This window comes from Nannobrachium achirus (assembly GCF_963921795.1).
Source record: "Nannobrachium achirus genome assembly, chromosome: 6".
Taxonomy (NCBI): Eukaryota; Metazoa; Chordata; class Actinopteri; order Myctophiformes; family Myctophidae; genus Nannobrachium; species Nannobrachium achirus.
In genome coordinates, this window is record NC_137815.1 from 36,295,648 (window position 1) to 36,323,104 (window position 27,457).

Sequence of the window (27,457 nt, forward strand, 5' to 3'; positions counted from 1 at the left end):
TCACAGGCTGAGGGGGCGGTGTGTGGGGCCAGGGGGTGGGCTCTCACGACCCCTGACCTTTCTCTGCTCTCTGACCCTGCCGGGAGAAGACCAACACACACATCAGATATACATTCCATAATAATACTGACACAGTGCATGTTTTTATTCATTTTATTGTTTTATGTCCTCATGCTTAGTGCACCTGTTTTATTTTTTACCTTTTATTGTGCAGCACTTTGGTAACCCTGCGATTTTCTTTTAAAAGCGCTATATTATAAATAAAGTGGACTTGATTGGATTGTTCATCTACAAACTGCTATTATTAGGTTTCTGGGCAACAAGCAGGGCTACTCATGCCACACGCCACACACACAGACGCACGCACGTATGAAGCACGCACGTACACACACTATCCTGTTTTTCTTCCCCAGCAATCAAGGCAAAGAAATAGCAAGAGAACCGGCAGGCCAAGCAAGACAGAGATGTCCTTCTGTGACGTCACTCAGAACATAAATGCCCCCAGGAAGGACTATGTCTGTCATTCATGCATTAGAACTATCAGTCCTCAGAGAGAGAGAGAGAGAGAGAGAGAGAGAGAGAGAGAGAGAGAGAGAGAGAGAGAGAGAGAGAGAGAGAGAGAGAGAGAGAGGATCATGTAGGATGACCTCTCTCCCCCTGCTTCAGCTGACATGCACAAGCAGGCATCAGCCAGTAGGGGGAGGAGAGAGAGAGAGACTGAGAGAGAGAGAGAGAGGGAGGGAGGGAGGGAGAGAGAGAGAGAGAGAGGGAGGGAGGGAGGGAGGGAGGGAGACAGAGAGAGAGGGAGACAGAGAGAGAGAGAGAGAGGACTCACCCGTTTCAGAAGCCTATGGTCCATCAAGGGGCTTCACAGGAACAGCAAAACAACACCAACTATTAGCACACTTGTAGCGTGGCAGTGATGTGTGGCGTTGTGCATGTGGCGACTGTGTGAGTCTTTTACACATGTAGGAAAAATAACGGAAATAGCCGATCTACAATAGCAGAGGTCTTCAACAGGGGGTCCGGGACCCCTAGGGGGTCCTCAGCGTTACTACAGGGGGTTCTCCAAATCTTTGTGTGATAGGGAAAAAAAATCGCCTTTTTTAAATTTATTATTCGGAGAACTTTAGCCAAAAATAGCAGATCTACAAGCTCACAACGCCTCGCAGCGTGAGGCGTTGTGAGCTTGTAGATCGGCTATTTTCGGCAAAGAGCTTTGGTGTAGAGGGGAAAAAGAGCAGAGTAAGTACAGAGTGAAAGGTCAAGTTTATTAAAGGAGAAGACCGTTCATAAAGGGTTAACTACTTTTTAGGTGTCTTACCTCATCTAATGAATAGTGGTCGAGGTCTTGCTATTATCTCCCAAAGCATTGTTGTGATTTTCGTCCAAACCGGGAAAGCCGAGTTCCTTCTCACAACGGCGGTTCATGGGCAAAACCAAAATCCAAGTATTTAAACATGTTAAAACAACAAAATAACGCCTCAGGTTTCCTTATTGGACTCGAGTCACAGCAGTGAACGGATGTCAACAATCTGCACGTGATTGCAGCACTGTTGTGAAACAGCCGTAAAGCGAATGCTGTCTCCAGCATGGAAATGTATTTTATTCTACCAGCAGGGGCGTAGTTTTGCAATATTTTGTTGCTTCTCACAGCTAAATGTATGGGAAAAGCGATCTATGCAGTTCTATAATGATCCAAACCCCTTCAGTATGACTATCTACTGCACGTTTGTTGCATATTCATGAGCCATTGGCATTGATTGTTGCAACTTGTCACACTCTAGTAGTCTATTCAGCCAAGGCAACAAAGAACATTCCAGCGACAATAACGTGTGAAAAGCCTAGTAGTACAAATTTGAACCTTTAGACTTTAGAAATTGTATTTCTACCCTTTTGTTTTATTCCTTGTGAATATATTTCTGATATAGTGTCTTAGCTTATAGGCCTATTTCAATTTGATATAATGAGCTTATGATAGATAGAAATGTAGTATGTATTTAGTATGCTTTTTCTATTTATCAGATGTTTGTCATTGTTGTCACATTTGGTCAATAAAAGAACAGCTATGAATGGGCCTACATATCCACTTTTTTTTTCTCATCCAGAAAAGCTATAATGTCCATTATCTATGCTACTACATTGATGTTTATCTTGACTGTTATCAATAACATTTATTCTGATTTACAGTAACCAGGGGTGTAAAATAACTATTTACTTTTCTAAGTAGAAGTACTTTACTTGAGTATTTCCAATAATTTTACTTCTACTCACTACAACACTGATCCAAATATTCTACTTTTACTCCAATACATTTATTTGAAAACTTTAGTTAGGCCTACTGCAGTAGTATAACATATAATATTATAAAACAGGTTCAAATTTGTACTACTAGGCTTTTCACACGTTATTGTCGCTGGAATGTTCTTTGTTGCCTTGGCTGAATAGACTACTAGAGTGTGACAAGTTGCAACAATCAATGCCAATGGCTCATGAATATGCAACATCATAAACGTGCAGTAGATACAGTCATAGGGGTTGTTTGGAACATTATAGAACTGCAAGAGATCGCTTTTTCCACACATTTAGCTGGTAAAAGCAACAAAAGATTGCAAAACTACGCCCCTGCTGGTAGAATAAAAAACATTCTACATGCTGGAGACAGCATTCGCTTTACGGCTGTTTCACAACAGTGCTGCGATCACGTGGAGTTTGTTGACATCCGTTCACTGCTGTGAGTCCAAGGAGGATACCTGAGGCGTTATTTTGTTGTTTTGACATGTTTAAATACTCGGATTTTGTTTTCGCCCATGAACCGCCGTTGTGAGATGGAACTCGGTTTTCTGTTTTGGACGAAAATCACAACAATGCTTTGGGAAATAAAAGCAAGACCTCGACCACTATTCAACATCTCAGGGGAGACAACTAAAAAGGTAGAAACCCTTTATGAACGGTCTTCTCCTTTAAGTATTGACGGTTCAAGAATCCAAAATACACTGATGATTGTGCAGTCAAAAGATGAAAATATGGAATCTATTGACAGGTCGTGGGGGTCCCTGCTTCATCTCTCTCTCAGCAAAGGGGTCATTGGCCTGAAAACTATGAAGACCCATGTACTATAGCTTGTAGCTCTGCTATTTCTGCTGTGTGTGTGTGTGTGTGTGTGTGTGTGTGTGTGTGTGTGTGTGTGTGTGTGTGTGTGTGTGTGTGTGTGTGTGTGTGTGTGCCAGGTGCGTGTGTGTAGAGTTTTCTTTTGAAATGCCTACCTGTGGCGGCATCGCAGCAGGAACCTCAGGATCTTGCGGGCAGCCTGGTTCTGTTTCTTAGTGAGAAGACTGCTGTGAAAGAGAGATGTTCAAGGTTCAGGGTTCAGGGTTGTGCTTGCATAAGAGTAAAACTGATTTTCTTGTTTGCTTCTTTGAGACAATGGAACAGCATAGGTAGCACGTGAGGTGAGAAAGAGGTTTGTACTATATCGTCTCTTGTGTTCATATTTGGAAGCAGGGCCGGACTTACCATTGGGCTAGGGTGGGCACGAGCCCAGGGGCCTCAGGGGAGGGGGGCCTCAAAAAAAAAAAAAAAAAAAAAAATTTTTTTTTTTTTTTTTCAAAAGAAATTTTTTGGACCCCAAAAAATGTAGTAGTATGATCGCGAATTCCATGTTTAACCCCCATACCAACAAACATGGCAGCCATGTTTGTTTACATTTCAAGAAAACATAATGGCTGCTAGCTCATGAATGCCTGAACGGATTTCCATTCAGATTTTTTTGTTTGAAAGCTGTGAACAGTGTGGACACACGTGCTGCATGATATAGGCATGGGCGTGCATGATCCGTGCACTATGAATTACATGGAAGTCTATGGAGAGGGAGGCGTTGTGGAACTTGGAAGCCATTTTGAAAAGACCCTGAATGAGTAAATTTAATGATGACATTTTAAAGTATTGCAATCCAAATAAAGTGATATTTGTGTTTAGTTACAGTACATTTTGTTTTATTATTGAGAGCTTCTGCTCTGCTGGCTGCACTGCATGTAGCTGCTCTGAAAGCTTAGTGCAGTCTAAAGCCCACCCACTCTATGTATCCGGTACTTTCCACACACATAGGCTACACACATGCACGCAAACTCCAATTCTGTATCCGCTTTAGACCCTTCCAATGAGCCAATGAAGATACACAGTCAGATTATGCACGGGCCGGTCCGAAGGTGAGGTCACGGTGTGGTCAGGTGGACCGGAGGTGGAATTTTCGCGCGCGCATGAGGGCCTCTTTATTTCCCCTTGCCCAGGGGCCTCATGTCATATAAATCCGGGCCTGTTTGGAAGCCTCTGTAATGTCTATAAATCAGTTGTGAGAGGCCTGCAGATTACAGGAATGCCCAAGCCTAGAGCTAAGGCATTAGCAAAACGGTGCAGGACAGTTGCGTTTTTTTTCGTTTGCTGCATGAATAAAACGTATTGGATTTGGTGTGCAATGCTGTGCGGAATCGGCGCTGCGGATCCCAAAAGGAGTCATAAAAGGAGTGATGAGTTTTTTACCGCATGCGACAAGACGCACGAATCGAACTGTGTTCGATCGAGAAAAAAACGCACGGCCGCAGCCACTCGACGCACGGCTAATTCGGATCTTGGTGTGCATGATGTCGTAGAAAATCATTGTTTTCTTTAAAAAAAATGAAATTGTCAGTTTTTTTATTTATGATAAACGCATCTGTGTGCAAAGGGCTTAACCCTAACTAAATTCGGACTAATGAACCTTCAGACTAATGGGCAGTCCCCGGTAAAACTCTGTTCCATGTCTGTGATAATTACCCTTTGTCAAGTCAGGCCCGTTGTCCCGCCCCTCTTCGCACCCATTGGTTGCTGTGTCTTGGTGGGACAAAAGACCTGTGTGTGTGTGTGTGTGTGTGTGTGTGTGTGTGTGTGTGTGTGTGTGTGTGTGCTACCTGAGGGAGTGTCTGTAGGAGCGGTAGTATTGCTGGATGAGGACCGCTGCTCTGCGACTCTGTTGGAACTTCCTCTGCTCGTGGAAACTCCGGAACCGGCTCTGGATCAGGATGGCAGCCAGGGTCATCCTCTTATAAAGTGCATACTGTGGGATGGTGAGAGAGTGACAGAGTGTTAAGCTTCATTCCCACCAGGCATGATAACTATAACGATAACTATAAAGCAGGGGTCTTCAATGTTTCTCAGCCAAGGACCCCTAAGCTGAGAGGGAGATGAAGCAGGGACCCCCACTATATACTGTATAAAATAGTTTTGCTGATTAAACTTTTACAAAGATTTCATAGATAGTTTCATAGACTTGTTTGACAGCACTATCATGTTGTATTCAACTCATTCTGTGCCAAATGCCAAAATGGCTCCAAGGTAGCTGTGCCACGGTTTTGTATGTTTTTCTTTATTGCGCAATCAAAAAAAATGTTTTTTTTTTTTTTATAATTTTTTCCCCCACAGAAACAGACACAGTTGTTGTGATTCAGTGGCAAAAAGATTTTTGTCAATCAGACAAATGGTTCCAGAGATAGAGCTGTTTGAATGAAAAAAAGTGTCCATCCACTAGAATGAACACACATTTTCTTTATCAGCTAAACGAGGGAGCCAACACACAAACAGAGAAAAGCATCTCTCTGATCCCAGGTCATTTTGACATCTTTAAAAAAAAAAAAAAAAAAGTGATTTTTTTTTTTTTTTTTTTTATACAAAAAACTCAAAAGACGTCAAAGACGTCATTGGCACTGAACGCCTTTGCAAAAAAAACGTCATGAGACGTCATTGGCACAGAATGAGTATTTTCAGACATTTAACCACTTAAACCGTCACTACTTAGCAAACCTGACCTTTCACTGTTACTTAGTCTGCTCTGGTTTTCCCTACAACACCAAACCTCTTTGCCGAAAATAGCAGATCTACAAGCTCACAACGCCTCGCGCTGCGAGGCATTGTGAGCTTGTAGATCGGCTATTTTTGGCTAAAGTTCTCCTCGGAATAGATAACTCTGAGGACCCCCTAGGGGTCCTGGACCCCCTGTTGAAGACACCTGCTATAAAGATATTGTTCGCCATTGTATTTAAAATGATATATCTTTATAGTTATCGTGCCAGGTGGAAATTACGCTTTGGAGTTGGAAATGTGTCACACAGTTCATGCCGAAGCTCAAGCCTCAATAATGCTACTGTTAAATGGTTTGATTATTGGGAAGAAGTAGTCGCTACAATAATCATCAAAGCAGTCCTGTAGGCTTCAATGCCACGCTCAGTTCCAGATCAGTGTGTTCCGATATTAGGTGCTAAGGTTTCACGGTGTGCTCATTATTCAGCAATGTGGTGATATTTTATACGAAAGAACTGGGGTTGGCCTTCTCTCAGCATTCATAGAGAACATGTTTTTGTGTTTTATTTATTTATTTATAAGGCCCTGTAAGGCAAGCTCACATTGTATTTACCTTCATTTTTAGAATAAAAAAACTATGGGATATCAAACACGTTCATAGACACACATTAGACTCATCACCCCACGAATGAACAGTGAACAAAGAAAGACTGCTTTCATCTTCTATGCCCCAGACAAATGGAACAAACTGCAGGATGACGGAGTTGTACTCAGGGCGTCCTTGAAAAAGAGAGCTTGCTCTCAATTTGTCTTCCCAGATTAAATACATAGAAAATAAAATAAAAATACCTGTTTGTATCGCTTGTAACAGCGCTGGATCACCACTGCAACCTCTTTGCGTTGTTCCTGAATGGGTCCCTATAGGGAGAATCACATCAGCGCTTATGTCAACATGTTTGTTCTAGGACTCAAGATGCATATGCGTATGGCATCTTTGAATACGTTTAAAATATTTTTAGTTTTTTGGGTCATGCTTCATCTTGAGGAGCCTATTGGGTAAATTACACAAGTCAGAGATCTACTTGCTGTGCCATCATGTCGTGCAAGCCTATAATAACTAGTGGTGGAAAAACACTCACATTTTTTACTTATGTAAAAATTTGCAATACCACAAAGTTGAATGCAGGCCATATTCAAAGTTTTATTTGAGAAAAAGTGCAAACGTTTTGGCATCAAAATATACTTGGAGAACCAAATGTTTTTGCAAAAGTGTTTAAAATGTGTAGATTGGTTATTTTCTAACATAATAAAAATTATATAAAATAGGGCTTAAATGGACAGCATTTACCTAGTGGAGTAGAAGTATAAGGTAGCAAAAAATCCTAACACTCAAGTAAAGTAAAAGTACAAGTACAGCACTTGAGTAAATGTATATACAGTAGTTACTTTCCACCACAGCTCATGACTTTTCACTGCACGACACGAAAATAGCAGATCCACGAGCCACGTCCCTTTTCGTGCAGGAGGCTTAGTATATCTATATTATTCGGCAGTATTCCTACCTTGTGTCTTCTGAGGGAGTGCAGAGCGTGCCGGATGGTGTCATAGAGTTCCCTCTGCTCCACCTCGGTCATGGCCAGACGGGAGCAGTCTGCTTTCCACCTCTCCTCCTTCATAGCTGCACAGAGGAAGGCGCTCCAGTCGGACAGGCCTTGCTTAGCCTGGCCGTCTCTCTCCAGAGCCTCGGACCCGTGGAGAGGGTGTGGCCTGGTGCTGCTGGGAGGATTCTGGGTCTTGGAGTACAGAAACCTGGAAAAAAAAATATATATACATAATAATTATCCCACAATTTCGTAACCCATTTTTCACCAGGTGCGAATTATCTAATGTAATCCTGGGCGCTACACTCCCTCTGCAAACCTGGGGAGAGCAACGGACTGACCTCATGCTTCCTTCTATGTATGAGGAGTCCAAGTTGCTTCTTTTCACCTGACAGGGGCACGTTTCCCTGTTTGGACATAGCGCATAGAAGGAACACGTTATTCCATCCAGTTCCTTTTCCCTCCTCAGGCGCCCCGGCTGGCCAGGGGGAGGCAGTATAGAGACCAGGATTACTGCATGTTTTTTGTGACGGTACCTACCCTAGGAGACACAGGGAGAACATGCAAACTCCACACAGAAAGGCCCTTTTGCCACCCCCACCTAGGGTATGGGCATTGATGACGCAGAGGAGAGAACACGCCCCCAAACAGAAAGGAGTTAATGTTAATTAAAGTGGCATAGAGTTTAATCCATCCATCCCTCCATCTTCAACCGCTTATGCGGAGTCGGGTCACAGGGGCAGCAGAGAGCTCCAGACGTCCCTTTCCTGAGAAACATTAGCCACTTCCTCCCGGGGGATGTAATTCTTCCATCTGGCCCTTGGTCTGCCAAGGGGACGTGCTGCGAGGACCTCCCTAGGGGTATGCTCAGGACGCATCCATACTATCTATTATATAAGGTTCTGTCTGTCTGGCCGTCTAGATTTTGGCGCTTTGGCCGCGATAGTTCAGTCTTCTTTCACTTTCTCCCCGTCGTTTGGTGCCCCCCCCCCCAAGCTTTGTGCCTTGTGCTGCAAAGCCCGTCCATTAAGCCGGCCCTGGGAAGGGAGAGCCAATAACCCAGCCTATGCTGGGTACCGTTAGCTGAACAACACACCGCAAAACGACACGTTGCCAGTGTAATAATAACCCCCCAGGCGGGTTAACCTTCTGCTGCTACTATGATGGTACAAACAACAAGGACATGAATGACATGGACCCACCTCTCCACGTCACCGAGGTAGCCGGCCAGTGAGCTGACCACGCTGCTACTGATTCCCACGTTCTCTAGGGCCATTTCAGTCTCCATGGCGACAGAGCTCTCCTGTTTGATGAACCTGCCAGGTGAAGCGGCGTCCATGATGTGATCGGCCAGCAGGGTCATGTCGGCCTGCAGCATACCAAGACAGGATGTAGGCGTTATCATGGATTCAAGCAAAACATAATATCTCACTCACCACTGACAAGATGTGTATGGCCAAATCCTATCATGTGATTCGTCAAAATTCCTGCTGTCCCTACATACTGGGGATGAAATCACAGACCGAGGCTTTAACCTTTGATTTGACTAAATATCTGAGACCATTTGATGGAAAATGCTTCTAAATGTAATGCTAGTTTGACCACCATAAGTGCTCTAATCCAGTGGTTCTCAATAAGGGGGTACTTTGGCTGCAGTACCCCCTTATACTGATTTCTGAAGGCAAGTACCCCCTTCCACTGACTACAGCATTTAGCTTTTTGCTCATCAAAAACTCATCAAAAGTCCAGTTCCAATGCCAATATGTCAACAATAAAACAGCATAATGGCAATTTTGGCAAATAAACATTGCTTTCTATTCGTTAACAGTTGTACTAGTCAAGTTATTGATGTAATTTGTAGGGCTGGGACTTTAACTGATTAATTGCGATTCATTAATTACAGAAAATTAATGCATTTTAATCGCACTTAGTTTTTGCACCACAGAACCTTCACTTTCGGGCATACCGATCATCATAGCGATGCACCAACCAAGAAGAGACAACAAACGCAAAGGGAGAAGTAGCTGATCAGAGTGCTTTGCTTGGCCCAGTGGATGCGAAATTTAGATTTAAAAAACTCACTTGTTGATTCACTCGTACAACAAAATGTGTTTTACTTGGGGAAAAAAATGCTTCTCGGGTCAAATATTAATATGCGATTAAAATTAGATTAATTGAGATTAATTAATTACAAAGCCTGTAATTAATTTGATATTTTTTTGTAATCGCATCCCAGCCCTGGTAATTTGGTTTTACAATGAACAGATTAGCAGGTTCACACAACGACTGTCAATGTTTTATCATTACCCATAACAGTAAAATACATATTCCCATATTCTCCTGTACCCCCTGCAGTACCTCCGCGTACCCCTAGGGGTACACATACCCCATTTGAGAAACACTGCTCTAATCAACAAAAACAAAAAACAAAAATAGCCTATGACAGTCATAGATGCTATTTTTGCTGCACAACATGCTTCCATAAGAAGACATGCTAGCTCTTTCTATGGAATCCAAATGAAACTAATCAAAACACTACACATAATAAGCAAGCAGCACACATTGTACATTCCATTCACACACAGTCAATAGTGGCGTTTCCATAAAGCCTCTTAATGCGCATTAAGGCTTTTGCGCATAAATCTTTTTATGGAAACACTTCAAAATTCGAATATACTTTCATTATCCGCAAAAACATTTATGCGCTTGGAGGAGGTGGATTTTGAAGCTTTATTGAAAAAACTAAATGCGCATTAGTGAATGTCCATTGTATAGCGTTAGCCCCACAAAACAAACCGGTTGTTACACATGGAGTGACACGTGACGGACCGTGTGTAAATTCCTCCCGTTTTCACGTTTAACGTCCCAGTCTGCCAGCTGTAGCTCTTTACAGACTGTTGTGCAAAGACAACCTCCGACAGAACCAGTGGTGGGCAAGGAGGTAGGGAGCGATTCGCTGTGTTCAGCTGGACCGCGCTGAGTCGGCTCATGCGACCGTCGCTAATTCGAATGACACCCGCAAATGGAAACAGGCTAAATTTGCTTTGTCTTAATGCTCATTTCTGATAATTCGCTTCCTATTTTCGAATACGTTTATGGAAATGACTTATGTTTAGATACAGTAGGTACAGTAAAAACCCATTTAGCTGAACCCCACTCAGCTGAAGGTGCCAGTCAGCAAAACAGGTTTCTTTGTTGTTGTTGTTGTTGTTTTTTAGGGTTTTTTAGGGAGCTTCGCACATTTTATCAGCTAAAAAGAAGCAAACGCACATGATTGAAAACGTTATAGCTTACGGTTGATGTCAGATATATGCTGACAGGACATTTTTTACACACTGTGGCTTGCAGTTGAGAAGTGAAAGTAATGATTTGTTGAGGAAAGCTCAGGGCTTTATGTTACAGATAATAAATAAAACATTTTAATGGATCATTCAATAGGACTTTTGAAGGCAATAGGATTGCTCCGCTGGAGCGCTTAGGAATTTAAACGTATTTTCAGTGGAATGTACATAATGCAGTACTCTTTACAGAAATACATGATTTGCATTTATGCATCGGTCATCTGAACATTTCACGTTTCATTCAGAATTCACTTTCACAGTGGGCCTTCATAAGCAAGGCCCATACTGTAAGTCAGTGGTGTATCAAGTCGCCTCAGTCCTACAGACCAATTCACCCTTTGTCAAGTCCCGCCCATTGTCCTGCCCCTCTCCACACCCATTGGTTGCTGTGTCTTGGTGGGACATTCAGTGGGACATTCCATCCACTGCCATGTTAATGCAGTTGCTTCATATTGTTATTCTGTGTGCTCAATTCTAATTTCAAACGTTGTTTCAGTCAATTGGAGCTGCTCAGTGGCAGCATAGTGAATCAGCATGTTTTTAAATGTTTTTATTTCTCCAAAAATTATGTTTTAGCTAATTCAACATAAAAAAGGCGGAACCAGGGCGGGACAAGGCAGATAGAGCCTGCTGGTTGGTCAGTCAGGGACCAACCAGGAGGCTAACAAAGGGTGGATTGCAAAAGACTGAGCAGGTTTGGTTTTCGATCGACGGGTTCCGACAGCCCTATCGACGGCAAGCGCATCTTGCCGACAAGTTGCAGATGGCTCCCGGTCGGCGGCCGCCTTCCACCGCCGATTCGTGGCTGAATCGGTGCGGTTAACACCTTGCTTTAAACGCAGCACTTCCGCCACTTCCATTTATGCAACACACAGCGCATATCGAGCCCAGAGTGACAGTACCTGCAGGTCCTCTGCATGCTCCTGATAGGTCAGCAGCTCTGACTCCTCCCCCCGGTCGGACAGCACTCTCTGGCGCAGGTGGATGGCCAGCCTCTCCTTGCCCAGGATCCTCCTGGCCAGGCTGCGCCGGCCCAGGGCCTGCCTCAGGCTCCACCTGGTGCCCCCTCCTCCTCCTCCGCCTCCCGCTCCGGACCCCCCCATCCTGGCCTGCAGGTTGGGGAGCTGATGATGAGGATGAGGCCTCATGTGTGATGGGCTGGAGGAGGCCAGAGGAGGTGGCGGCACGCTGCTCTGAAAGCTGGGGTGGTTGTTGGTGGAGGAGGAGGAGGGGGGCCCAGTGTGCTGGGAGGGGTTAGGCAGAAGAAGAAGAGACCTGGAAGGATAGGGATGGGAAGATAGTCGCTATTATTATCGTTTATCGTGATAAAGAAAAAATAATATGCTCACAATAATTGTATCGCAGAGATTTTAATTTCTCGCGGGATTGTCCGCTGTCATACACTTGCTCTTCAACCCCTCTGTACTTGATAACAGACTGCATTTGGTACGCTCTTATTTCGCTCTACACAAATCCGATTCGCCAAAAACAGCACAAAAAAAGATCAATTGTAGATCGGCTTTTTCTGCCGAACGTTCAACACCCAGAAATCGGGTGCTGGGGGTTCAAGTAGTAGAACAAAAGTGCATAATCTTTATTATCGGGAGAATATTGTTAATCGGAATCGCAATAATCCTTTTGCCACAATAATCGTGATGTGGAATTCTCATATTGTAATAAACCACAACAAATTACAGCAGAGCCTTTTCAGCATCACCAGTGAGCAGACTCATATCATCGTTGTCAGGTGGAAACCTCGTATCTCCAAGTTTCAAATGTGTATGTTCTTTCGCAAAGCAAAGCCCTGCTTCATCATACAAGGCCGTCCCACAAAAGTAGTGAAAACAGCAGATCTATAAGCACACAACGCCTCGCGGTGCGAGGCGTTGTGTGCTTGTAGATCGGCTGTTTTCACTAGTTTAAATCATTTTTTAAATGATAAATGCAAAACGAACGGTTTTGGACATACAAGGTTTTCACCCGACAACGACGATATGGCCTCATGATCCCTACCTGGGGGTGGTGGTGGTAAGGTTTGTCAGGACGGAGGAGTTGGGGAGAACGGGGTTGACGGTGTTGGTGTTGGCTAGCTGCTGCTGCTGCTGCTGCTGTGGCTGGGGGTCCGGGCTGGGCTTGAGTCTCTTGGCAGGAGGGGGTCCTCCACCATGCTCTCCTCCCTGGCTGCTCTGAGGGTCCCGGGGTCCTGCAGCCTGACTCCAGCTCTGCTGGCTGCCCGGCTGGCTCTCTCCCCCCCTCCTGCTGGCTCTCCTCAGCTCTGGAGACATTATAGAGACCCTGGGTAAATAACCAGCACTAAGACAAAATTGGTGTTTTTGACATTTTCTTTTTATTACCGTGAGATGTTCTTCTAGACCAGTGGTTCTCAACCTTTTCAGGCCGCGACCACCAAAATAATCACATTTTAACTGGGGACCCCCCCACCCTGACGAGCACTATAAGAGTTGAGGCATTACATTTTGTATAACACGGTTCTATTGTTAAAAGCAGATCTACATGCTCACAACGCCTTGCAAAAGCAAGGCGTCACCATCTTTGCCTCTAATATTTGTCAATTTGTCCGATGTTGAGAACTACTGTTCTAGAACACTGTTTTCCAATTTTTATGGGTCGCAAGTAAAAAAATCAAAGTGTTTGATGTATTCATGTCATATACAATTGTATAATAACAATTGCATAAAAGTTATAAAATGTAATGTATTATAGCCATGGCAAAAAGGTGCTATTACATGCCAATGTGTATCCATTTCATCAATGGTTCTCAAACCTTTTCATTTCAATTTTGTAAAGGTTTGTACACTCTCAGAGTTAGAGACCTAGTAAGGATCCATCTGGAACCCCCTCAAGGAACCCAGATGGTCCCTGAACCCTACTTTGAGAACCACTGTCCTAGACTTGTTTAAATTACACAATGGTATTGGATTGATACTCGTATCGGTGAGGAAGAATGGGTACATCTCTACTAAGTACACCAGGCATTGTGATTCTTGAAGATCACCTGAGTTTGAGTTAGGAGGCGGGCTGTTGCTTAGGCCACTGGGCTGCGATTCGCCGCTCCACCTGTCTATCCAGGTATTAGCTGCGTTCTGACCGTGAGCCGGGGAAGCCTGCTGCAGCTGCTCCAGGAGCTCGGCCAATCGGGTGTGGCCCCGGGAGCGAGCGATGTTGAGTGGCAGGCGGCCCAGCGAATCGGGGATGGCCAGGGCTCTGGGGTCCCACTGGTAGAGCACCAACGCCGCCTCGGTGTGACCCAGCGCACACGCCCACATCTGGAGCGAGGGGAAAGGGTCACAGGAAACACTAAGGCACGCACACACACAACGCACGTAAACGCATACATGTATGCACGTGTGTGCACTCACTTACAACCACTCATGCACGGGCAAACACACACACACACACACACACACACACACACTCACGCACGGCACACGGGCACTGCAAAACACACAAACACGTATGCAGGCACACACACACACATGCACACGCACACACACCCTTGATGACTTACCAGTGGGGTGCAGGAGAAGTGGTCCACGTTAAGTGGGTCGACTTCTAGCTCCAGGTCTATACTGTCAGCATGCTTAGTGCTAAAGAACACAACAATGAAAGTCAGTACCAATGCCACTATGTTTGAGTGTACCATGTTTTACTATCTCTGCAGGTTCCAAAAAAAGATCAACTGTAGATTTAGTTGACTAAAATCTTATGATATTTAGTCGAACTAAACTAAACAAAGACTAACTAAATGAGACTTTATTCAAAAGACTATTACTAAAACTACCGGTAAATCAAAATTTGCTGTCAAAATTAACAATGCGTCACTGTCGGGCAGAAACCTTGTATCTCCAAGTTTCAAATGCTTACGAATTTTCGTAAAGTAAAGCCCTGCTTCACCATACAAGAACTAGCGAAAATAGCACATCTACAAGCACACAACGTAGATCGTCTATTTTCACTATTTCCGCTAGTTAGATCATTTCTAAAATGATAAATACAAATAGATGGGCTATTTTCACTAGTTTAGACAATTTCTAAAATGATAAATACAAAACCGACGGTTTTGAACATATACAAGGTTTCCACCCGGACAAGGACGAACGTTGTTCTTACCGCCAGCGGATGAGCGTCTGGATGAGTCCGGCGTAGCCCTGGGCAGCAGCCAGGTGCAGTAAGGTCATTCCTCTGGAGCTCTTGGTGTGAACCAGCTGGTTGGAGGAGACCCAGCACGGCTGGGACATCATCTTCTCACACACCACCACCACACGACCCTCGAACGAACCCTGCTCAGGGGAGAGCTGCATGCGCAGGTAGGGGAGAGAGACGGAAACAAAGGACGGATTTAAAACCTGCTTGTATGTGTGTGTGAGAGACCAGCAGCATTCAAACACCCTCAAATTATTCCACAGTGTATAGTACATGACATGAGTGCAAAAATACTCAAGCAGGTTCCTCTTGTCATTTCAAAGCATGGAAGGATCAAGGATTCGGTTTGGCAAATTGACTTTCATGTTATCACCTTGCTAAAATAATGGCGTATGTCATTTATTAAAATGTTCACAGAAATCTACAATCTACGTTGTGAGCTTGCCTTGTAGATCCGTAAGTGTGAATCAGGCATTACGATACCATCATCACAGCCTTCCAAAACACATTTTTAGTCAAGTAAATCAATCATTTTGTTGACTAACATCATATGATATTTAGTCAACTAAAACCTTAGACTAAAACTTAAAACATTTTAGATACTAAAATACTGTATGACTAAAACTAAATGGAAATGTATTCAAAAGACCTTTAGCCCTGATGAAGACATGTTGGTTTAATAAAGGCTGCTCTCTCTTTTAAATCTGAGTGCCAGGATCTCGCCCAGAGTTTTTAAATCTGTATTCAAAAGACTGACGACTAAAACCTAAATTACATGCTCACCTGAGGCTGGTGATCGCTGGCTCCTACCCCCTCCACTCCTCCGCCCTTGTTGGCTATGGTTTCTGAGCCGGGGTTCTGGTTGCTGATCTCAGCCATCCTCTGCTCCATCTGCTCCAGCCGCTCCAGGATGGACATCCTGAACTGGGTATCTGTGTGGACACACAAAGACATGAGACATAATGAACTGGGTATCTGTGTGGACACGCAGTAGGGCATTCACGAATAGTGACTTTTAGTATTCGAATTATTCGACCTCAAAGTATTCGAATAGTCGAATATTCGACAGGACTGGCCAAACTGTCAAATATTAAGTAAGCAAGAGGCGAACGTTGTGAAAATAGCCGATCTACATGCTCACGTGAGCATGTAGATCTGCTATTTTCACAATATTTATCTGCGGAACCGAGTCACATTAAATGTAATACCTACAATTCCAAGTGCTTGTCAGGGTGGGGACCCCAGTTCAAATATGTTTATTTTGGGGTCACGGCCTAAAACATTTTGAGAACCCCTGGTATAGAGCATTAACAAATTCATCCACCAGGGGCATTGACAACTCATTCTTATGAATTCCTATCTAGCCAAGCTTTATAAATGATATATTTTTTTAAAGAGAAAACAATGAACTGGGTATCTGTGTGGACACGTGGAGAGGGAGAGGGAGAGGGACACGCAGAGACGTGAGACATAATGAACCCTTTAAGACCTCGAACGCGTCTGTGTCACGCTAACATGACACAGACGCTTGAACGTTAAATATTATTTTATGCTTTAACCATTGACAAATAGCAGATATACAAGCTCACAAGAGTGCTGTGCTGTGAGCTTGTAGATCTGACATTACAGTTTACAGTTTACAGTTTAGGCATTTAGCAGACGCTTTTAATCCAAAGCGACAATATTTTTTGAAAGATCGTTTGAAAGATCGTGAAAATGTGTCCAAATTTTTAAACCGATTCTATTGTCTTCTAAATCTAAAGGTTTTTGACTAAATGCATGCATGTCAGTGGTTCTCAAACCTGTTCATGTCATTGACCCCCAAAATTATATGTATTTGGCCGCGGACACCCATCTCAGAACCTGTTGTTCCAGGGACACCCAGAAGCAAATATCTGAGTTACAAATGTCCACTTTAATGAACTGGGTATCTACTGTATCTGTGGACACACAGAGAGGAAGGGACACGCAAAGACATGAGATACAATTGACTGTCTGGGTATCTGTGGACACCCAGACTAACATACCTAACATATCCCACGGGGGAACTTCAGGTCTGCAGCCAAATCTACTGTATATCAAAAAGTTTGAGAATTTGAGAAACACTGCTATGTTATGTGACACATTCTAGAGCCAGACCGATGTATCGGTCGAAGAGATGTATCCGTCGTTTTTTGGACCCCGATGTCGGCATCGGACATCGGTCGTTATCTCCCCGATGTATCGGTCATTTTTATAATTACCATTAGACCACCATTTCATGACATTTAGCCACTCAGACCCAAAACGTAGAACATATATTGTCGTTGCCTGTCGTTGATCCATTTGGTTTAATTTTACACTCATGAGTTAAAGATCTTATAAGGGTCCATTTGGTTACCAAATCTCCATCATTTAGCTGGGGACCACCTGGAAACCCCTCAAGGACCACTGGTGGTCCCCGGACCATTGGTAAAAAAAAAAAAAGGGAAAAAAAGGTTTTGAAGGTAAGACGTTTTTGAAATTTAGGATATTTATTATTATTTTATATTATTACAAAACATCGGTTAAACATCGGCAATCGGTGGTCTAGCACTCTCCATAGGCAAACATCGGCATCGGTCGGGCTCTACACATTTATATATGTTTTGGTACGTATGTTTCTCCATAGGCAAACATCGGCATCGGTCAGGCTCTACACATTTCTATATGTTTTGGTACGTATGTTTCTCCATAGGCAAACATCGGCATCGGTCAGGCTCTACACATTTCTATTATGTTTTGGTACGTATGTTTGTGGAGGTGCACATGTGAGCAGTGGTGGAAAGTACATGTACAGTACAGTACTAAGGAATTTAATTTAATTTTCAGGTATTTTTACATTACTGGAGTATTTACAATTTTCAGTACTTTTGCTTCTACTCTACTACAATTATTTGAAAACTATGCTATGTATAGTTACTAGGTACTTTGTAGATTTGTATTATTGATACAAAACATATATTAACCACTTCAGCCCTATTTAAACTTCGGCCATTTGAAAACAGCTGATCTGCAAGCTCGCAATGCGGCGATGCGATGAGGTTGAGAGCTTGTAGATCTGCTATTTTCAAAAGGTTTTTCAAATACATTTTAGACATGATATGATAACTTTCTGCATAATGAGTACTTTCTACTTTTTGATGCCAGTACTTCTGTGCTTTTATCTTTTACTTGATTACCAGACTTTTACTCGTAACAGAGTGTTTCTACATTGCAGTGTTGGTACTTTTCCCAGCTCTGCATGTGAACATGTCTCTTCTTTGTGTCAGTGCTGCAGTGTTACTGCAGTGTACATTATGTCATCCCACCTGCTGCGCTCTCACTCTTATAGTCTCTATAATTTCTCTCTGCCTGTTTGACTCCCCCCATTTCTCTCTCTCTCTCTGTCTCTCTGATGTGCTTCAAAATGAGCCAAGAGGGAGGAGCCAGTAACACTGTCACAACAGCTCCTCCCCTTTCAGATGGCCAATTAGAAGGGAGTACTGTGTCATGTGATGGAGGAGCCCATCTGGGCAAATAGGTGGGGGAAACAAAAGTCTATACAGTCAGCAAGGCAGTATGACAGTATGCCACCACATAGACATGGAAAGGTACAGTAGTAGGTACGTCTGTAAAAAGGATAGGCAATTTTTAAGACAAGCTTCCAGAATTCTGAAGCACACTTCCGCGTGCGTCACAGAAACGAGTTGTTCGGATATAGGAACTGAGCACACTGGTGTGCCCCCTCGTCGTTCTTTTATTCGAACGCACACTAGATTCTAACAAGTCCCGGAAAAGATGCGACGTGATTCCACACTTCCGCCCTCCTATTTTTACAGGTCGCTCCAATGAATTGCATCTGTGATCAACAGCTCAACATTCATCTCTTCAACCTCCAAAAACATGGCGTTAAAACATTTTAACAGCATGGCTAATTAAACATTTCGTCGCTGTCGGTGTAATGAACCTTGGATGTCCAAAACTGTAACTTTTATTCCAATGGATCTGATCAGTTTAGTTATAATTTAGTCACTTGATCTTATTAATACTTTTCATTGGTTCAATATACAGTATATATTAAAAAACCCACAGACACACTTAACCTCTTTCACATTTTTTAAGATTGAGAAAAGAGCAGATCTACAAGCTCACTTGACTATATTCACTACTTTTGCATGACACACAAAGTAGGCATTGATTTATATAGAAAACACTTCAAAGTGTTTGTACCAGACAGCATTGATAAGCTACTCTTTACAGCCTTAACTGTTTAGTTAGAGTGCATGTTTCAAGTTAATAAAACTATTTGTCATCTGACTGATTTATTTCTCTTGTTTACATCTACAGAGATTTAGCAAAAACACTCATGATTTTGTCTTGGAAACAACAAAATGAGCCACCAAGTCAAGTGAACCTTTCATTATCTGAGAAACTGTGTTTCTCAGATAAAGTGTTTGCAAGTAGATTTGTAGTAAACCCAATAAACTGTGGTGATAGATTAAGTGCAACAAGTTCTCTCTGAGGAATCTACCAAATATTTTCATTCTTAAACTTGTTCATGTTTTTCAGTGAACCCAAGAGTAGAGTCCCTGCCCAACACTACGGAGGTTTTAAGTGTGTGTGAGTGGGGAGGAATTGATTGGCATAGTGACTAAATTGGGGAAAAGAGAGTAAAAAAGAATTGGCTACTCTAAATTTAACTTTTATCCTAGTATGAAAGATGTAAAGATTATGGAAGCATCTTTTTCTTTGTTCCGTCTTTTTCAAACCTTTCTGTCCATTTCAATGTACCACCTGCAAAACAATCCAAACCAATTGTGTATAAACAAATATATTATTCAAATTACAATTCAGCAGACACTCCTCTTATCCAGAGCGACTTACAACAAGCGTGAAATCAGAATGAGGAGAGTAAGCAGCTCTAGTCAATAAATAGCAAGATAAATATAACAGGTAAACAAGATGTATGCGTTCTCCTGTGTACAACCTCTCCACTACTACGTGTGGACTTGTAATGTGACAAGTGCAATCAGTTTAGTGGCCATTGTAGTTAAAACAATGACTAAAAAAGTATTTGAATGAATATGAGAATTAAAATCCACGGACACTCACTCAGTTTAATGAATTGCCATCAGGGGAGGTTTTACTAGGCCTGTAAAAGCACTGATAAACTGTAGCAGCATGTGGTTGATTGTGATGCCGCAAGAGGAAAAAGTCTAAAAATGTTTTTGTTTTTTGTTTAGTTTTTTATACAAATGGGTTAGGGTTAGGGTCCATAAAGTAGGGTATAGGGTTTAGGGTACATAAAGTACACTTTGATACCAATACCTTTATACTTTTAGCCTAAATTGTGATTACCAGACCTTTACTTTTTTTTGTTGCAGTAGCCTATTGATAGCCTACTTTCACTTGAAGTGAAAAAAGTTTGAGTACTTTTTCCACCACTGGGAACCTGATCCCTGGACCCTGATCACCTGATCCCATCTCCCCTCTTAATATAACGTTAACATTATACACACACTTTACAACATCATCAGCTTGGGTCTTGTTCAAACACACAGCCCACTCTTCACTGCATGGATCCATGGAACTCATGTCCTGCCAGCAAATGGTCCCTCAGCTCCCATTGTTGTTGTTGTTGTTGTTGTAAGGCTAATCACTGTATTTTACAACATTTTACAAACATCTCAAAACCATATAACTAGATCAGATCACATGGCGAAACCTGTTGCTCCTATTGGCCTAAAATGATCAGGCCTAATTATGTGTGGCTAATAAATAATATAGCCTACATTTGGCCTTTGAAGCCCCACTTTTCAATATAGTGATTGTTAGCCATCTGGCGTCCCTATATTATTTTGGGTACATTAAAATGTTTCCAAAAGTTTCAAAGCTTTTCAGAAATGTTCGAAGATTTAAAAATATACAATTTCAACACAAGCTCACAACATGGCTTGAGTGGTTGATTACATGCAAATATTTGCATGTGTTATGAGTTATGTAAGTGCTACATTTACTTATGATTAAAGATTTAGCATACCTACAAAGCAAGAATAATGAAACCTAGCAGAGAGTATAAGCAAAACGCTTAGAAGTACAACACTGGGTTTTATTTTTTTACTGTAGTAGTATTTACAATTTTCAATACTTTTACTTCTACTCAACTCTCAAAGGCAAATGTTGAACTTTAACTCCACCGAACTTGTACTTGTAACAGACTACATACAGTATTTCGGCAATAGGGTAATGATACTTTTACTTCAGTAAAAGGTGAGCAGCCTACTCCTTCCACCACTGTAGTAGCTGTCCACTCCTCGTGGTGCTGAACTAACATGACAACCACACAAAGGCTATGGCAGGAGGTGCACTCCATTCCATACCACAAACAAATGAAACGAAATAACAAAACACAAAGAACACAAATAGAAGTCACATGTTTAGCCCATATGTCTACCAAAGAGTTTATCTTGTCTCTGATGAGACGTTATCAAGCGTGCCAAACAAACAATGCGATGAGTCTGTTTTTGTATTTATTGCATACGTTTTTTTTTCTCCCTGACAATCGATGCAGACTATAATAGCTCACAACCGATTTCTATAACACCAAGTTTTCTTTATATAATCGACAAAATATTGCGAGCCGCACAGCAAAACAACAACTAGCCTACTGGCTAAAATAAAACTCACTGAAACAACGTAGCCTACACGATGTCGAGAGTAAAACAATAACCAGTTGGATTCCCCGACTTTATCACCTCGCATCTCAACGAAAACAATGTCGAAACACACAAAGCAACACAAAGCCCAAGCAAACCCGAACAGCGAACATGTGTTTTCGGTTGCATTGCATGAAAATAGAAAAGCTTTTTTAGCTTCTTTTTTTTTTACGAACCCCAAAAGAACCACGAGTGTTTCTTTTCTCTGTCTCTGTCTCTGTCTCTCTCTCTCTCTGTCTGACGCTGCTTGGGTCTTTTTTATTTATTCTGGCTTCAGTTCAGTTCAACAACTGAACCGCGGCTGCATGATCGCTGTTATTATGGTTTGAATTGCTTCATGCATTGAGCACAAAACAGAACAAAGTGACAAAAGACACAGAGGGAGGGAGGGAGGGAGGGAGAGAGAGAGAGAGAGAGAGAGAGAGAGAGAGAGAGAGAGAGAGAGAGAGAGAGAGAGAGAGAGAGAGAGAGAGAGAGAGAGAGAGAGAGGGGGGGGGGGGGGGGGGGGGGGGGGGGGTGGAGGAGGGGGAGAAAGGGTAGGGAGGTGTAGCTACACACCATGCCGTGTCAGTCTTTAAATCCGCCGCCACACTTTCAGCCGCAGGTGTCTCAAAGCTCGGGAGTAGGACTGGACTGGTCGTCATCATCACATTCACATCGATACCAAATTAACACAGACTCTCAAATCCTCCCACAGTTGAAGACATTTGATTTAGCTCGAAAACGTGTCACACACGGCTTTAAACATTTTTTTTCTTTTTCTTTTTTTTGTAGGACTTGTGCTTAGCCAATACATGTGTCAAACAAGAACAACACGGGATCGAAAACAAAACAAAACGCATCGGAGCGCAACCAAAGTCTCTCGGTGTCATCTTGTCATTGGGGGAAATCTCACTCTTTCGAACGACTGTCATTGTACTAGGTTATGCACAACATTCTACGGGGCTTTGGTGCACGCACGCGCGCGCGCGCGCGCGCACACACACACACACACACACACACACACACACACACACACACACACACACACACACACACACACACACACACACACAGCCGCGTTCGTGCGCGCGTGCGTGAGTGCGCTGTGCCATTGCCACGGTGTCCTTGCGTTCCGCTCCGCAGAGCTCACAGCTCGTCTGCACCGGTCTGCACATGTCTAGTGTTGTAGCCGCATTGTCGCATTGCGCAACACACACAGAGAGAGAGAGAGAGAGGAGAGAGAGAGAGAGAGAGAGAGAGAGAGAGAGAGAGAGAGAGAGAGAGAGAGAGAGAGACGGGGCGACCGTGGACTAACCCAGGACATAATAATACTGTGTATGTGTATAGATAGATAGATAGATGTAGAGCCAGTTCCTGTTCAGAGAGTTGCTGTTGTATACATAGGGCCTACATCTGCAACACCCAACTGTTTACTGTAGGCCTACATATTTTTTCTTTTTTGATTAAATGATTAAAAGGTGAATTTATATAGCATTTTTTTTTTTTTTTTTTATAATCAAATTTTTTATTGAGTTTACACAAGAAAATGAGTGACAGAAAAGTAATAATATACATAATATACAAACTGCAATAAAACAAATTAAAGACAAACAGAAACAATAACAAAAAGAAAAATACAAACAAAAATACGGGCGGGCGAATAGCACAATACAATATTCATACAGTTATCCATACTTATCCATACACAGTCAATTATTCAGAGTGGTATCATCTCCACACAAGGGGCAAATTAAAAGGTAAATTGAAGGAGTACAGCTGGGGCTTTCCAAACCAGGTCATCACTTCCATTATAAATATATAGCATTTTTTATCCAAAGCGCTTAATAAATGTGCATTACATTCACCCATTCACACACAGATGGCAGAGGAAACCATGCATGCACACCAGGAGCAATTAGGGGTTCAGTGTCTTGCTCAAGGACACTTCGGAGCCCGGAACACATGAAAGAAAAATAGTATTCATATTAAAAGGAATGGAAAATAGAATAGGTGCTTCAGAACTTCTTATTGATCAATACTGCCGGTGAAGCAATTAAGAGCTGTCCAAGTACAATCAAAACCTAGATCTCAGCTGGCATATGAATCACAGCAAACTGTGCCTTCCATTTAGAAGAGGAAAAGAAGGGAATGCCTCTAGAGAAATAAGTCTGTAGCACAGATAAGGCAAAGGCATGTACACAGTATTGTCTTTCAGTCAGGGTAACAGCGAAACAGGTGAGGAACTCACATGTGTTCTATTTACAGAACTGCCATCAAAAATGACATGCTTAATCAGGGGTCTTCAACGTTTTCAGGCCAAGGACCCCTTAGATGAGAGAGATGAAGCAGGGACCCCCACAACCTCTTCATAGATTCCATATAGTTTCATTGTTTGACAGCACAATCGTCAGTGTATTTTGGATTCATGTCAATTTGTTTTCAGATATTTAACCACTTGAACCGTCAATACTTAATAAACTTGACCTTTCACTCTGTACTTAGTCTGCTCTTTTTCCCCTCTACACCAAACCTCTTTGTTCACATAGGCCATAGCAGTCTCTGGATTTTTGAATTCCTTGGTGGCGCCGCCCGAGAGTGCATAGCCATAACAGACGCCGCTTTGGTTCCTGAGAAGAACCCTCACATTATTGAATGAGGCGCAAATCTTGGCGTCCCTCGCTGTTAGGTCTGGATAGATGGCAATTGACTCCCCTCTTATATTGGTACGGGCCATGCTGTTGCGCTTGTCTTAGCACTTCAGTACAATCCCGGTCGTAGTGAAGCTTGGCAATAATCACCCACGGTCTTCCATTCTTACTGAGTGATCAACAGGACGGTCACCAGCCTATTCACCTATAACTTATAACACATTTTGTCCTTTCGTCTGGCACTTTCGCCGTGGAGGAGAGTCTTTTCACCGCCGTTGAAGAGCCATTTCGCCTAAATGTTCAAGGGTCCGTTTTTTTTATCCATTTTGCCTGGCTTAAAATGTTAAGTCGAGTGTCTTTAAATAGGCAACGACACGCGATGCAGCGCACTGGCCGGGCTGCCACATGTCTGTCTGTGTGTCAGACAGACAGACAGACAGACAGACAGACAGACAGACAGACAGACAGACAGGTAGACAGACAGACAGAATTTGGCACAGAGCAGAGGAGAGTGCACCAGAACCAGACACAGAAAGTTTATGCTTGCACGGGGTTGATCTGCGCGCCTCCCACCAGAACAATTTTGCTGCATATCCTCCTATAGACCGGTTTCTTGTTTACAAACATTGAGACTAAATGCATAGCTGAATGTATCATGTAATCAATTCCCACCAATCCCCAAACCTGTTGTTTTGGGGAGCGCTGCATGGTTTCTATTTATTGGCTAATTTTGGTACCGACCCATCAGTGTGACGTGGACCAGAAACCCGTCTATATATTTTACAAACCTTCTTCACCATAAAGCAGTAGGCCTATGATAATCTTCCAAATCAAATGCTCCTCCACGGCGAAAGTGCCAGGCGAAAGGACCAAATGCGTTAAGGCGAATAAGTTATAGGCGAATATGCCTGACACCAACAGGACTGGTCGTTTATAACTTGCTTCAGGAGCTCAGAAATGGCTGTAGGAGAGCATGAGCCAAGCGTCTCACCGACGCCTGTGATCCGACTATTACCAGCTCCACATTTTCCTTTCCATGAGATTGCATTTCGACTTTAATTCTTCCAGCTCTGATCTGAGGCCAAACACATGGGATTGAAGTGTACCGGTAGTTACCATGTCTGACCAGTGCTCTGACCAGGCCCTCTTCCACGTCCACAACAGTAGTAGTAGGATCTTTCCAGTTATCCAACTCAGAGCGATTGGCTGCAATTTCAGATTTTACCTCATGCAGCTCACTTTTGAGTTCTGATTTGAGAAAAGAGTAAATGTCCGCTCTCAGCTCAGATAGAATGACGGCTTTCAAAGCAGCGGGCGTCCATTTTCAGTACGTCCCCTGGCACGGGTGAAGTTTCACGGCTCTCAGTAGTACTCTGCATCGCAGATGTCTCCGGCCCGTGCTTAGGACTCGTTGCCGTGTATCTGTATTTGCGGAGATTAAACCTATTGGCCATGGTCAGAACTCATACTGCCCACAAGTAGTTATAGAACACGTTAAAGGTTGATTTTCACCGATAGTGAGGGTAAATGCACCATAAAATAATACTTTTAAAAGAGGTCTGATGGGAGCTCTTCCAAACACGTCTTTCCCAGTTGCTGGTTCAACCACGCCCCCTTTTTTAGCATACTGTAATAGAACTGTACTTTCTTTCTGTGCTTTTTTTTGTGCAAACTGTTAAATAAAGTATTCAATCAATCAACCCCAATCTGGGAACCCATCGTCAAAGAAAAGGGGAAAAACAGCACTGTTTTGTTCCTTTTCATTTGAGGGTTGTGCAGCACTTCATCCAAAATGTGCGGCACGACCGGTCTTCAACCAGCCAAAATTCTCATGTCTCCCCCCTTTTATTATTGCATTATTAACCACTACAGCCCAATGTATACTTAGGCTATTTGAAAATAGACAATCTACAAGATCACAATGGTACATTTTGAAAACAGGACTTCTACCTAACAGAGTAGGTATAGGCTATATCTATATTGCAGTGATGTTGCTTTTAAGTAAAACATGTGAGGACTTCTTCCAGGGGCGTCAATTGGGTATGGCAGGGGTATGCAGCTGCCATAGGCTACCCTGGGTCCAGGGGGGAAAATAAAAGTTACTTTTAAATATAAATACATGAATGTCTCTTTGTCTATCTGTGCTGGTTATTATGTTGTTAAAATACAGTAAAATAACTACAAATGCAAAATTTTACAAAATGGTCACTTCAACAAGGTTTTATAATTGTATTCTCCACATTTCAGCTCCACAGGTGCAATGCATTATTGTTAATTGTGGCACATTTACTAACAAACAACTGTTCCAGGCTGCCATATCCAGCCCAAGAAACCGTAGAAACGGGGGAAAAAAAGAAAATGTACTTCTCAAAATGAATGAATCATGCCTGTTGATAAGGTATGGCAACATGACTGGTGTCTTGAACGCGCGCGAAGACACCAGTCATGTTGCCATACCGTAGCTTTTTCTGAACTGACGCCACTGACTTCTTCTATCACTGTAAACACTCCACTACATGAAGAACCTCTCTGTGGAGTGCATCAGTAGCAGCAGATCAGCTCCAGACTATGATCATGTTAAATACCACAGGATAGATAGCGAGAGAGACACACGTTTTCTCTGACATTTTAGAGAGACTCAGACACTCAGGGTTATCAGATCGACACTCTACTCAGCGGCACAGCTTTTGCAAAAGCCAATACTCAAAGTAAAGGCTTTTGCAAGACAACTTGTGGTTCAAAATGTCCTGGGGATGAAAATACATCAATTACGCACGTGTGTGTGTGTGTGTGTGTGTGTGTGTGTGTGTGTGTGTGTGTGTGTGTGTGTTTGTGTGTGTGTGTGTGTGTGTGTGTGTGTGTGTGTGTGTGTGTGTGTGTGTTGTGTGTGTGTGTGTGTGTGTGTGTGTGTGTGTGTGTGTGTGTGTGTGTGTGTGTGTGTGTGTGTGTGTGTGTGTGTGTGTGTGTGTGTGTGTGAGAGCGCACGCACACACCAGTGGTGTAAAGTAACTAAGTACATTTACTCAAATACTCTACTTAAAGGAGGCGTTCAGACCAAAACATGACCCCCCCTTGAGTGCATTTTTTCATAAACCTTCCTACCTGGTTTGGTGGATTTCCCATTGCTTCCCCTGTTCTGAGATCTGCGGACCTCTCCCCACAGCTAAAACGGG

At 42.9% G+C, this 27,457-nt stretch overlaps 1 protein-coding gene across 1 annotated transcript in view; it reads right to left on the bottom strand.

Moving 5' to 3' along the window:
* LOC308287062 (calmodulin-binding transcription activator 1-like) overlaps positions 1–27,457 on the bottom strand; it is a gene marked incomplete at both ends in the record, with an annotated part of 140,611 nt that continues 113,154 nt past the window's right edge. Inside the window, 12 exons of the mRNA XM_080728183.1 lie at positions 1–76; positions 3,267–3,338; positions 4,947–5,092; positions 6,682–6,750; positions 7,395–7,641; positions 8,636–8,802; positions 11,677–12,049; positions 12,788–13,049; positions 13,791–14,061; positions 14,304–14,382; positions 14,906–15,090; positions 15,722–15,870. Coding sequence (XP_080584309.1) covers positions 1–76; positions 3,267–3,338; positions 4,947–5,092; positions 6,682–6,750; positions 7,395–7,641; positions 8,636–8,802; positions 11,677–12,049; positions 12,788–13,049; positions 13,791–14,061; positions 14,304–14,382; positions 14,906–15,090; positions 15,722–15,870 — 2,096 coding nt within the window. The remainder of the gene's footprint in view (positions 77–3,266; positions 3,339–4,946; positions 5,093–6,681; positions 6,751–7,394; positions 7,642–8,635; positions 8,803–11,676; positions 12,050–12,787; positions 13,050–13,790; positions 14,062–14,303; positions 14,383–14,905; positions 15,091–15,721; positions 15,871–27,457) is intronic.